Raw genomic sequence first — 13,670 nt, 5'->3', positions numbered from 1 at the left:
AAGCTTCCCAGGGCTGCAAACTGTCCTGCTTTCCATGGCAAAGATCTGGAAGGTGCTGCTGGTGCCCAGCCCCACACGTTCAACAACCCTTTTTGGCAACCCTGTCCCGAGCAGGGGGTTGGAACTGCTGCTTGGTCACTGGGAATGGTGCTGGGGAGGGTCAACGAGGAACCTGTGTTTCCTCACAGAAGGGGTTAAAACCCTCCAAAAGCCACAACACCAAGACACATGAAATACCACATTTTGATTCACTTACCTTAAACTTCTGTTGCAAATGCGCACGGGGGAACCTGCAGTAAACAGCTCTGCTTGCAGCATAAAGCTTTATGAGAAGGAATAAAAATGTACCAAAGTGGTCCAAATCAGAGGTAGCTGCCTCCCTGGGAACCAAATCTGGTGCTAATGGCAAGCTCCCTGAGTTCCATCTTTGGGAGGTGCTTTCAGAGCCTGCAGTCCTGCTGCCCATGCTGTTCTGAAGCTCTCTAGGAGAGGTCTTTCCTGGCTTCACAGTGTGCTGCTTTGTATTTGCATCTGCACTTTCAGAAGTTTAAGACAAAGCAAATTTATAATGGAGATATTTTATACATTGGTCCTACGTGAAAGGCCTCCTCGGCGTTGAAAGAGATGGGTGCTTCTGAGTTCGCAACTGGCCCACCGCTTACTTGGCTGTTGTCACTGAGAAGAGCCCATGAATTTCCCAGCAGTTCATTATGTGAAGCTATGAGGTCCCTATAGGAAAGGGAAATGCAAAGAGCGTGGCTGCCTGCCAGCAGCAGAGATGCAGGAGGTGAGCTGAAGAACTTCCTTTTTAAGCTGACGAAACACAAAGGTCTCTCAGACTCCATGATGGAGAAGAGGACATTGGCTCTCATGGCTCCAGCTGCTGTTAAACTAGTAGGATGTTGGAACTGTGCTTGGTTCTCCACGTCCAGCCCTCTGAGTGTCCTCTCCAGCAGGGAGTCCTTGCTTGCAGTCAGCATCTGGTAGTCTTATGACCAATAGTGCTGGCGTCATCTAGCAGAGGAGGGGAGTGAATTGGGTGGGATCCATTGCAGGATGGATCCCCTGGAGGACTCCACTGGATGTGGGGTATTCGTTAGTCCAAGTTCTTCAGCCACCTGCAGTAGCGTTAAATGAGACGTGAGCTTTGGTGTGTGGAGCTGCATGCTGCTGCCTTCAGGTGGTGTGTCAAGTAACCTGTGGTTCTGCTGGGTTCTGGGAATCGCTAAGTAATCTGCAAACATTACTGAGCCATCATAGCCATCTCCTGCAGCAATGAGGGGTGCAGCTGAGTAGGTAGTGGTTAAACGATGTGTTGACTGCCATAGAGGCAGAGCTGTGAGTATTCCATGAGTCACTGCAGGGCCCAGGCACCAAGGACCTGGTATATCCTCCTTACCCTCTCTGTGTACCTGCTTTCCCTCTGGGCAGTAGAAAGATGCTGTGAAATGATATGGGAAAATGCTGGTGCTCTGTGATGAGCCTAAGTTCTCTCGATTCTCTCTCCTAGGAGACTTCCTTCCTCCACCTCCACCTCCTGTTGATGACCTCGGGAATATCACATCACAAGGTGCCTTTCCCCCGCCGCCTCCTCTGGATGACGTTGCTTTCAACGTGCAGGTAAGAAGACAAGAATTTTGTTGGGAGCACAGAAATGATTCAAAAGTGTAGTGGAAATAAACGTATGGTAATAAAACAAGGTGGCAAAGGGCTGTGGTTTGAAACGACGTGTCAGGAACAACCAAGTCAGCATTAGCAAGTTCTGTTTCCCAAGTAGGGAATATTTCCATTCAAAACTTACTGGGCTATTAAAGGATTTTTCCCATCCGGCTTGAATTAGAAAACTAATTGCATTCTGCCCTTGTGATTGTGGATGGGAGCGAAACCTTCCCAGAATGAATTGTTTTTTGGAAGGGCCATCTCCTTCCACTGACTGTGGAGAGACTTTAGGGCAGTAATCTGATCCTAAAAGTGCTTTGTTTAGATGCCTAAAATTAAATGAAGCAAATAATCCCTGGCTCAGACTCCAGTGATATCATTGGGACCCTGTTTTTGCTGGGTTGGATCTTCTAGATTGGCCGCGTGGATGAGAGCAAAACTTGTAGGATGTGCTGTGTGGATGGGAAGGCTTGGACACCTTTGTGTGGACATCACAAGCTCACCTGGCGTGCTGTTCCTGCTGTGCTAGGTCAGGAAAGCTGTGTTCAGACCACAGAGACAGGTGGTCAGGGTGATCCAGGAGCAAGGAGTTGAGATCTTGTCACTGGTGACCAGAAGAGTCTAGTTTGTTAGCTGAGCAAAAAGAAGGCTGTGGCTGCCAACGTAAAATATGTCTGGGGAACGAATACTGGGGAAGGAGGAGATCTATTTCACGTCTTGATGGAGGTGAGCCTGAGAGTAGGCAAGTGGGCAGACACCGAACAGGGTCCAAGAGGCCAGACTTCATTCCTGACACTGCAGAGTTGATTCATCCACCGTATGCCTCTGTAAAAAGAAAGCATGGGCTTCCTGCGATCTCCTGTCTGTAGCAAAGTGTTCAGACACTACCACGACTTCCAAGCGTGTTCCTACAATGGGTTCAGCACTGGAAACATCTTTGAAGAGAGAAGGGGTTAAAGACAATTATGTTCCCCACTGCCAGGAAAGGCTGTGGCCATCGGGATGTGAGCCACGTGAGAAGCATGGCTTTTGCCAGCCTTGGGGGAATGAAGCAATTCCCCAGCAAGTACTGCTGTCTCTCTATCTCTCCAAGAATTCCTCGGGGAGCCAGGCGCTGGGAAGCGGCCCTGCTGCCTCCTTGCTTCCCCATGGGGGCTTCTCAGAGAGGAAACCTAGCCATGTTCATCCAGAGAGGCTCATGTCTTCTGATCCTTGTGGAAGGAGATGTGCCTGAGCTGCACGGGGCTCTCACTGGTACTGGCATGTTGGTAGAACCAGCAGCTGGGCTGGCTCTGCCCACTGAGCTCATGAAATTGCTATTTGTCACACCCTTTCTCTCTGACTTTGGGAAGCTGGAGTTGGAGCAGCGTTAGCAGCGTTGGGTTTGGCAGGCATTCGGTTAGAGCTGGATTCCTGAGCAGGACAGCCTGGTCAGGGGAGGCAGGGCCTGGAGGTGCATCCGTGCATGCCACCACTTCCCAGTGTACTCCACACAGCTAACACAGAGCCCCATCCTCCATCTGTGCTCACTTGTCTTCTTTTTCCCATTCCTTTTGTTTCAATCCTCAGTGGAAGAGATTGGGAGCATAAGTCAGTGCAAATCAGGATCTCCTACTGCAGGATCAGATCCTTATCTCGTGGGAGCAGCAAATGCAAGAAGGGATGCTGGGAAGCTGGGGAGGAAAAGGGTAAATAATAGAAGCACAGAATCATTATGGTTGGAAAAGACCTCTAAGATCACCAAATCCAACCCATCTACTCTCTGCCATCAAACCCCATCATTTCTGGGCCTCAATTTTCTCTCTGTTGAATGCATGTGTCAGAGCCTCTGATCCCGTGGCTGGGAGAAGGTCTGAGGAGTTTGCCCCCACAGCTCAGCGTGAGCCCTCCAAACCTGCTCCAGAGCTTGAAATGTATCAGCCTTCCTACAATAGGGCATCTTCTGGATGGCAGAGGGTTTCATTCCGATGAGAGTTTATGAAAAACGTGCACTGTGGCTTCAGGTAAAACTTCTTACACCATGTGTTGAGGGCAGCAGCAGATATACGATCAGTTTATTATCTTTTCATGCACTGCTGTCTGACAGCTGAAAGCTGCGCAGATCATTGCAGTTTAAGTTGTAGCTTGTGGAGCAGCAGTTGAAATAATAATGCCCAGTTTTCATAGGGCTGTTTATCTCTGGGTCTGTGTTTGGACGGCGGAGCTGGCTGCTTAGGATTGGATCCAAAAAGGTACTTTAGTATCTGACTTTCCCTCTAGGTGCCTGCACTGAGGTCTGGGCCACGAAATACTTTTGCAATAGATCTGGCCTTTTCCTGTAATTTCTGTTTGTTCATCCAGATGCATCACGTTCCGACTGGCAGCAGGGCCGGGGAGAAAAGGGGAAGGAAATTTCAACTCTTTTCCTATTAACTGTAATGCTTCAGGAAAAAATAATAATAATAATAAATAATAATAAAAAAATAGAAAAGAATGTTTAGTTGAAAAAGCAGCGTGCTCTAGCTGGGGTCAGCTGTGTTGGGAAGTTCCCCTTTGGCTAAAGGCAGTGGTGATGGCAGGGGCTTGTTCCGAGGGCGCGGCGATGGTGTGTTTGACAAATAAGGACATAGCAGAGAGGCTTTTGCCACGTTGGCTTGTGCTCAGTTTGAAAGGGAAAAAAAAAAATTCTGGACGGGAAGAAAAATGAAATCACTGTTTGTCAAAGGGAAATAGATAGATGTGGGAGGCAGGGAGATTTCTGTCTTCGTTTTGCCTTCTGCTCTCCAAAAAGGCACTGTGAGCGGGCTGGGGAAAGCACAGACGTGAGCAGCTCGCGCAAACGCCCAGCTCTGCTCACAGCGGGACCCTTGCTAAGAGCAGTGGCTCTTTGGGATGGGATCTGCACAGGGTGATGTGAACAGCTGGTCCCTACCCTGCCTTCCCCTGAGGACCTCAGGCTGAGCCCAGCAGTGGGGGCTGCAGCTCTCCGTGAGCCTCTGCTGGAACCCCCCTGGCTGTCCTCGCCCTCAGGTCCCGCTCCTGAAGCAGCCACAGCTTTTGCTGCTAATTACCCCCAGGAGCCGTGTCTGCAGCACAGATCTGATGTTCATTTGGGACATTAGCTGAAATCCAAGTAGAGATTGTGCGCAGCTCAGAGATTGCATCTCCCCCGACAGCCCCTGGCCGTTATCAGCATGTGTTTTATTGACGGGCCACAAAGCCCTTCACAAAAGAAACGCCAGTTTGTGCCTGATAAGGAAGCTGAAGCAGGGAAAGTGACGTGCCTGGGTCGCCAGGCTGACCAGCACGGGCTGAGAATAGTGCCTAGATCCCGTGTCCTGAGCAATCGTTGCCTGCCTCCCCGAGCAAGCGCTGCTGCTGCCTTTTCCAGGAAAACGTTTTGGTGTTTTCAGTTTGGAGCATCTATTTTGAGAAGGCACGGAGGAAGGGAGCAGCGTGGGGTGCTCCCTGGGATCTCCCATCTCCTGCTCTGCTGGGCTCTGCCTGCACCAGGGCTCGCTCAAAATCACTTTCCTCTGAACGGTTGGAGAAGCCAAGAAGACTAAAGAGAGCAGAAAGTGTGTTCAGCCTCCCTCTAGTGCTAGATTTTGTTAATCATCAGGTTTATGGGCCTGGGCTTAGGTGCTTACTAGCGAGGAGCATCCGTGCTGCTGACAGCCGCTGTGATCCTGCAAGGAGTGGGCGCTCCTGGAGCCTCTGCAGATCGAGCCCCGCTCTGTGCTCACAGCTTTCAGTTGCAGAGCCTGTGTCTGCAGGTTTCTGTAGCTCCTAACCTGATTTATTAAAATCCATGTGATAAGCAACTGCCTTTTATCTAAATTGAAGCCGTGTCCGACAGTATAAATAAATTACCTGGTGATGTTAGCCCTCTTATTCAAACCTTGGCTTTGCAAGAATGCTTTTGATCTGTCTCCCTCCTTCTGCCGTCCTCGTGTGTTTGAGGCACAGCAATGGGCTGTGTTCTGAGCTGGGCTCGAACAAATCACATGCGTGTCCCCTGCATGGCTGAGTGCTCACCGGCTCCCTGTAGGCTGTGCAGGCTGTGTGGTGTGTGTTTGTTCACTTATAGGGCTCTCTGGGCACTAAGGTAAGAAAATCAGTGATACAGAGTCTGTACATGTCAATGAATATCTGGGTATCTCATATACGTGCATACGTAGACACACAGTAAGTATAAGAAATGCGTAATGAGCAGGGATGTAGAGCAGGCCTACATGTTACGGGGGAACAAGCACGCACATTTTATCCCTGCTGCTTTTTTATCCCTGTCTGTGGGTAGCGTGACCGGTAAATGCAGGATCACAAGCGCAGAGGAACACTGAGCATGTCTTTCAGTCTCCTCTTGATGCGGCCCATCTTATACGCATGTTTGTTTTACAATGCCAAACCACATTCTATTTTAAATCTGTAATGAACCTCTGTTCCCATCTATGTAACTTTCCAATCCGTCCTCTCTTCAGAATAGACAAAGATGGTTATTATAAACCACAAATTTTACAGAAAGGGTAAACTGGAAAAGTTTTAATTGTGCAGCGTAAGCCTGCCATTCATCTTTCTGCCTGCCTATTAATATCTTGGCAATGTTGTAGTGCAAAACAGCCTTTAATAGCTAAACCTCTCGGCAAGGACTACAAAGGAAGCAAGGATCCAAACAGTTAACTGGTCTCATTGTTTTCATCATGGTTATTACTGTGTTATTTAATGTATTTGTTCTGGTATTGTTTCATGTAGTAGCAGTGGGCTGGGTGTGCCAGGACCCGTGCTGCTGCACACTCGGGAGCGGGGCTGCGCTGGGGCTGCGAGATGCTTTCAGAGAAGGAACAGAAGTGGCTTTTGGTCATATGCCATACGGCGGGTGATGAGGTGTGGGAGCAGAAGAAAGCAGCAGCTAATACGGAGCACATGTAAATAAGGGCACGGGCCCATCTAAAAGGTTGTAATGGGAAACAGGTTGGAGGGATTGCTGATTGTGGGGTTCAGAGATCGTGGAATCACAGAATCATTGCACAGAGGTTAATCTGTGAGCTAGGTCACCCTCTCACGGGCAACAGAAGCTTGAATGGGGTGAGTAAGTGGGAGGCATGGAGAGCATGCAGAACAAAGCGGTCATTTTGTCTTCTCAGTCTGCAGCACTGCATCCAAGGTACAATTATTTAAACAGACGGAAAACAGGTAATGAAAAAGTGGGAATTCTCCCATCATCGCAAATGAGCTAAGGGATAGCAGAGTGGGAGCTAACACGATCAGTATCGAAGACTTCTACACTCTTCTCCTTTCTGAGTTCTATTCAAATCTTCTGTTGGGTTAGGAGGTCCTCGGAAGGATCTTCTGCAGGATCGTTTGCTCTCGTGTCAAATCCTGGTAGGCTGTGTTGCATTAGGGAACTGTGATGCAGCGGCGAGACTAAGACAAACAAACTGTCAGTAGCAAAAGGAATTCTAAAAACTGCAGCAGAGACAAATTATTTTGCTTTTTCTGTGAAGCTGGCTGGGGCTGGAAGATGTGGTTTGAGAAGACGAAGCCTTTCCATGGAATGTGGTTGTAGTGGTAGGCTGGGATGTGACACAGCAGGCAGAAGTCAGATTCCCACCTTGATTTTGATGCCTTAAGTACTATAGTACTGTGTGGCAATGAAGTAAGCTTTGGTCAACCAAGCTGAAAAGAAATGCACATGTACTCGTCTAAATTCGGTCTTGCAGCTGTGAATAATTTAAAGAATAGCACCAGTTTCACCCTGTTTTAGATCTGTGCCTGGCATTTAAGCATTGTGGATATGGAGAAGGTGTGAGTGCATCAAATCTCCAAGAGTGGAAGTGGCTCAAATGCAGTTTCTTGTCTGTATTTTTTTCGTTTCTATCGCTTAAAACACCAAGGCTTTGCCTGCCATGACAGGTGGTTTTAGTGTCAGGAAGGGTTGTCTCTGCAAGCAGTGTGCAGCACAGTGCCTGAGCAAGTGGAGAGGTGGTAGAAATAGCAGCAGAAAGTGTTGTTGCAGCCAGAGCTGAAGGAATTTGTTCCAGGACAGAAAGGCAGGCATGGCTTTGAATGTTTGTTGCTATTACATTCCACCTTTGCAGGACCATTCCCCACAGTTGTAATTTTCCATTCTGATTAGCTGATGAAAATGCAGGATGTTGATTAGCTTTAATGGGCAAAAAACAGGTAAGAAAGAGCATCTGGAAAACATCACATCATGTTTCTAGGGCTTTGTTTTCAGTTGTGTGAGAAGTAAAGTAGGAATGTTTGGGAAAGCTGTAGCAGCTCCAAGCATTGCTCAAGCCAGCCAGCGACATCTCTGTCAGAGGTACTGCAGAAGCATCTCCTGTACAGCAGTGCCAATCCACAGCTCCATCCCTCTCCATCTCGTTGTTTCCGTATCTCTGTTTTGCCATGGAAACAGCCTCCTGTCTCGTCACATCCCAGGTCTGGCCTTCATCTTCAGCTCTGATACTCCGCTCATTCCTGACCTGCTCTCCACACACCTGGCTCTGCAAATTCACCCTGTTCAGCCCTGCGGAACCCCTCAGTGTTTTCCCCGCAGATGTCAATGCGGAGGGCTGTGCAGATGTTTGGCATCAACACTTCCCAGGGCTGATGGCAGGGCTGCCCACCTGGGGCAACATTCAGTAGGTGCTGATGCTGGGTGAGGCTCCTATGGAAATTTAGGCTCAGAATTTGATTGTGCAGATTTTGTGTCACTCAGATACTGTTTTTTCACCTGAGGTTCTTATGCTTACCCGTGGCTGCTTCAAATGCATGTACCGAGGCTGAGTCCAGGCTTTCCTCTTCTCAGCTTGGACATATAGTAGATTTTTAACTTGACTCTGTTCTCAGAAAGCCAAACCTGAGCCATCCACTTTCATGTAGCTTTGTACATCCATTTTCCTGACACCTTGCCAGGCTCTATGGGAGATTCTTGAGTCCTTGCAAACTTTCTGGCGTGTACCCCTTCCTGCTACAGCAAAACAAGCAAACAAATTCCAAAATATGTTATATCTTTAACTTCTGTGCTTGGAGCTTATTCAGACTGAGAGAACTAAATGGCCAGTTTTATTTTATTTTATTTTTAGCGGTGATTTCCTAATAGCTTCACAGCCTGCATTCAGGAATGCATTCTCAAATTCAGAGAAGCTTGACTGTGTGCTTAAACTTCATTAAAGTTGATAGAACTTCAGCACATGTGTAAAATTAAGCATAAGCTTATGTTTTATACAGTCTTCTTGCAGGTGACACTAGCAGCTGCATATGGGTTTCCAACATGTGATTAAATTCCAAAAGGAGTTTTTAAAAACAGTTTTAGTCAACCTTAATTTTCTGAAATTGGTAGCTTTAACAAAACCTATCTTTTTTGATTAAAATTGCCTGAGACGTGTCCCTTTTTAAAAGCTCTTCATTTAACTGTCACAATATACGGATTTGTGTGGGATAGAGTTTGTTCATGCAAATTTAATTTCCAGTTAAAGTGGTACAAACACAAAGTGATTTCAGCAGATAGTTGGGAACTCCGCGGTGCCTTTGCTTTTTCATCTCCACAGATCTGGGGCCAGGCAGGGCCATAAGCTGCTTCATCCGGTCATCCAGAGAAACCAAAGGCACCCTCCGACATCAGGAGAGGGAGAACGCTTGAAAGTTGGTTCTAGTATTTAGAATCATCATAGAATTGTCTCAGTTGGAAGAGACCCTTAAAGGCCACCTGGCCCAACCCCCTGCACTGAACAGGGACACCTACAGTTCCATCTGTGCTCAGAGCCCTGTCCAGCCTGATCTTGGGTGTCTCCAGGGACAGGACACCACCACCTCGCTGGGCAGCCTGTGCTAGCACCTCATCACCCTTATTGTAAAAAACTTCTTATATCCAATGTAAATCTTTTCATTTGAAACTCCCCTTGTCCTACCAGTTTAACTACCTGTGCTATTAGGCATAAGTGAATATTTCTGTTATTTGTAAACAGAATCTGTCTGACTTCAGCTTGCTGGTTGTGGCATGTTTTCCTATTTTGCTGGATTGGACAGTCCTGCAGTATCTGACATTTTCATTCTTGGAAGCTGTCTAGGTAAAGCTAGTGAGCTGCTCAGTCTCCTTTATAACTGAAACCAAGCGAGCTCTGTACGTGTCTCATCAGCTGTTTCTGCTTTTCTGGGGAGTCTCTCGAGTTTTCCTCCCAACCTGGACACAATATTTCAGTGTCAGACTCAACAAAGGTGTTGAAAGAAGAGAAATCACTGGACGTCAACTCTGCACGTCTCTTGCTCCAATAGTGCACAGCACAAGAAAGGAGGGAGCTGGAGTTGGGCATTTCTCCCTGCTGGGTACAACTCCCTCCAGAGGGTAAGCTCCCTGGCACATCTCTGGGCACATTATTTCAGCCATGGGACTTGTAAAACTGACTTTTGGAGGTGGATCTTCCACATATGGCTTCCATTCAGATAGCCTTTGGTGAAAAAGCATCCAAGATAAATCTTGTCAAAAGTACGTGTCCCTTTTCTTGCCTCTCGCTGTCTTCAACCCGTTCTTATTTGACAGTGCAGTTCACTTAAAAGTTTTGGAGAAGAGCTTAGGGGCTGGTACAATATTCATGAAGAGGAAACAAAATGGAGTGTAAAAGCTGCTCTGCTCCAGGGGAACACGGCAAGAGAGCATCCTCACCTCCTCTTGTGGCTGCTGGGCTTCCTCTGGCAGCGCCTTGGACACCAGATGTGTGCGTGTAGGCGTGCGTAATTCATGGCTTGTCAGACACGTCCTGTGCACTTGGAGGCATCCTCCTCTTCCCTCTTCTCTTATGCCAGAAAAGGAAAGAGGAAGATTATGGCTTGGCCAGGATGTGGAGGTAAAGGGATTCTCTACTCATGGCCATTGCCATTGGATCTTCCAAGAATGTAACTTCCATGGAGTAGGAGTGAGTAGAACGACCTTCCTTTACTGCAGTGGACGCTTAATGAGCTATTTGGTTTCTATAATCAATTAAACTTTGTATTGGGTAATTGGTTATGGTTCCCATTGCAGGCAGATGGTGAAATATCCAATATCTCCTCAGCTCTCAGTTTTTCTGGAAGCAGTGATACTCTGTGGGGAACATCAGCTCTGCTTGATGGCTAATTAGATATTAATTTGTGATGATATTGGAGCAGATTTTAAGTTGGTGGGAGAGTGGGCAAAGAAATGGGAAACTTTTAAGTCACCATGATTATCAGTAACGAGTCCTAATGTAATTGTATTAGTTCAAGGGAAAAGTATATATTCCCTGCTGCTGTAAAGTTGGTTACAGTCACTGAAAGTCATGCTGAGTCAAAAGGATTTCATGGCCAACTCTTCTTGTCCTATGAGCAGAGAAGCAGTGCTGTCTTGCAGAAGGCATAAAGAAAAAGTTGATATATTCCACATTATATCATATATTCTGCAGACGAACAAGAGAGTTTCACTAATTCAATTTAATTCCCAAGGACGAGTGATTGTAACTCCACTTGGAGAATATTAAATTGCCTTAATGGAAAAATAAACTGGTTTTATTCTCCCCCTTCTCTCTCTGTCTTCCTCATTCAGCTTTCAAATAACTTTATGTGCCTCCTTAGTTTATTAATACACTTCTCATCTTGCTGCTGATTTAGCATCTGGTAGCACTTAGCACAGACAAGCCTCCCAAGACTTTTGATCAGACATGTTAAGTAAACTATGGGGGCTGTTGGCTCTGCTGCTGGCAGATGTCGGATGTTGGGACTCCTCCTCTCCATCCATCCCCACACTTCTTTATCAAACCCATCCTGTTGCTTTCATGTGCCTCTTCCTTGTGTTCTAGCTGGCCTGCAGTGTGAAGATCCTCCTGTTGACAAAAGAACATGTGCTGTTTTGCTGGTTTTTACTAGCGCTGCGTTCTTGAAAGCCACATTTAGCCTACGTTGAAAAGTCTAGGACTTTCTTCTGTGAGCAAAAGCCAGAGGTTGAAAGACCAAAAAGGCCTTCTGCAGGTTTGAATGCCCATGGTGGCATTTGGATGTGATGTAGTCAGGGTGATCCTGCAGTGAAATTGCAGATGGAGATTTGATGGCTTGAGTGGTGATTTGTCATCTTCTGGCTTGTTTTGTCAGGGCTGGAACAGTAAATGTAGAGAATGAAACAGCTGTTAAGGAGCTGCTTTGGCCCAGTGGATTAGTGTTCATCTGCTGGCAAGAAGGAGCTGGTTTAAGTTCCTCACCCCGCTGGATGCTCTGCAGCCCCTCACTCCCAGCCCTCTTGGTTGCCCTGGGATCCAGCTGACAACGAGCTCCTCGGAACAGGGATATTTCGTCTGTATGTGATATGTGAGCAGTGCCTATCAGACTACCTCTAGGGACATACAAAACATCGTTGCAATACAGATTCATAATGGGAACGAAGTCTTTGCTCTCCTTCTTATATGGGTCCCAGGAGGCTGAGTGCAATTGACTGCATTTTCTGTCATCTCAGCTCCCAGGAGAGAAGACGTGGGTTTCCAGGTATTGGTCCAAGCCCTGCACTAAGGCAATGATCAGTTGATAACCTGCAGAGACTGACACGTACCCACCAGCAGAAGGAGTGACTGCAGGGTGACAGCTGGCATACATGACGCACAGTGGAGGCTTACTGGAGGTGTAAATGTGCAGAGCCAAATCAGATCAGCAAGTGTCAATAGGCCAGACAAATATGTAAAAGGAGGAGCACAGAGTATTGTTTATTAATTTATTCATCTTTGAAGCATCTTCATAGTTTTCTTCCACGTTTCTCCAGCTGCCTTTGAAACCCACGTAAACTCACAGCAACCACAGTGTCATGTAGCAGAAGTAGCTCCACAGCTCAGCAGCACGTTCTGTGATGAAACACCTAATTTGTGTTGTTTTGAAACTGATACCTTCTCGTTTCTTGCTTTCTTCTTCTGTTATCTTTCTTTTTTTAATCACTGTTTATCCTGCATGTAAGCCTCCTATTCAACACTGAGGTTATAAATTGGTTTTTAAGATTTTGCAAGATGTTTTGTGGCAGTGCTAGCAAATAACCTCTCTCCTTGTTCATTTGCCCCAGCTGAAAGCCTTGCTGTTCTTTGCAACACCTTATTGCTTTAGAGACGAATCAATTAATTCTGATGGTACCCAGAGCTATTTACTGCTGATAGAATCATGAAATCAGTAAGATTGGAAAAGATGTCTAAGATCATCTAGTCCAACCGTCAACCCATCCCCCCCATGCTCGCTAACCATGTCTGTTAGTGCCACATCTGCCCTTTCCTCAAGCATCTCCAGGAGCAAATGATGGAGAGCATTTGGCACATTGGCTGAACGCTGCTGGGGCAGCAAGGTGGGCTCCTGCTGCACAATGCATAATGCTCCCACACCCCCTCATTTAAGCCCCGTTGCAGGCAGCTCGATTTACAGGCGGATCTTCAAAAGTGGCCAGAACTGTAGGAACGTTGCTCAGTTAAATGACATTCGTGTCAGAGAGACACCCAGCAATGCCTTTGAACAGCCCACTTCAAACTTTTGAAGTGTTTTCCTTTGGTGCGGCTAGCATCCAGCAACACAAACCAGGTAAAACCACTCCGTGCCTTAAAAAAGAAAGAGCGGGGGAAAAAATAAATCAAAACCCAACTTCCCTTTGGCTTTTATTCTTGATGTCATCAAAAGACTAAAAAGGATATTTCAGGCCTGGCTTCAGCCTGATGGAACAGCAGGGAAGTTCTTTTCTATTAGATCCTTGATACAATCACGTCTGGTGAAATCACTGCGGTCACATCTGCTGAAATCTTCCATCATTTCGGATTTGTTTCTAAAGACTCAATCTGTCTGTTTTTAAAGGGCACGACTACTTTTCCAGCCCCTCCTTGGTGCCTGGAACAGTGACTTTGTATCAGTCAAACATTTTAGACCCTCCTGGCCCGGAATGCTGCAGTCAGCTCTTGTCACCATGTGCGTGCTTGGTAGGGCAGCCTCTTCCAACTGCTTTCATTTACATCAGGGAATTTGAAACAAAATGTTTGCACTTGTCTTTAGGCTGAGGAGAGAAC

At 46.9% G+C, this 13,670-nt stretch overlaps 1 protein-coding gene across 10 annotated transcripts in view; it reads left to right on the top strand.

The window, feature by feature from the left end:
- The window catches only part of LPP (LIM domain containing preferred translocation partner in lipoma), a 318,284-nt gene that overhangs the window by 137,111 nt on the left and 167,503 nt on the right, over positions 1-13,670 (top strand). For all 10 annotated transcript variants that reach the window (XM_046898474.1, XM_015291433.4, XM_046898475.1 and 7 more), the window contains one exon: positions 1,511-1,620. In XM_046898474.1, the coding sequence (XP_046754430.1) occupies positions 1,511-1,620 (110 nt within the window). The remainder of the gene's footprint in view (positions 1-1,510; positions 1,621-13,670) is intronic.

The sequence above is a fragment of the Gallus gallus genome, chromosome 9 (assembly GCF_016699485.2).
Source record: "Gallus gallus isolate bGalGal1 chromosome 9, bGalGal1.mat.broiler.GRCg7b, whole genome shotgun sequence".
In the NCBI taxonomy this organism is placed as follows: Eukaryota; Metazoa; Chordata; class Aves; order Galliformes; family Phasianidae; genus Gallus; species Gallus gallus.
This window is presented reverse-complemented; position numbering and strand designations above follow the sequence as displayed.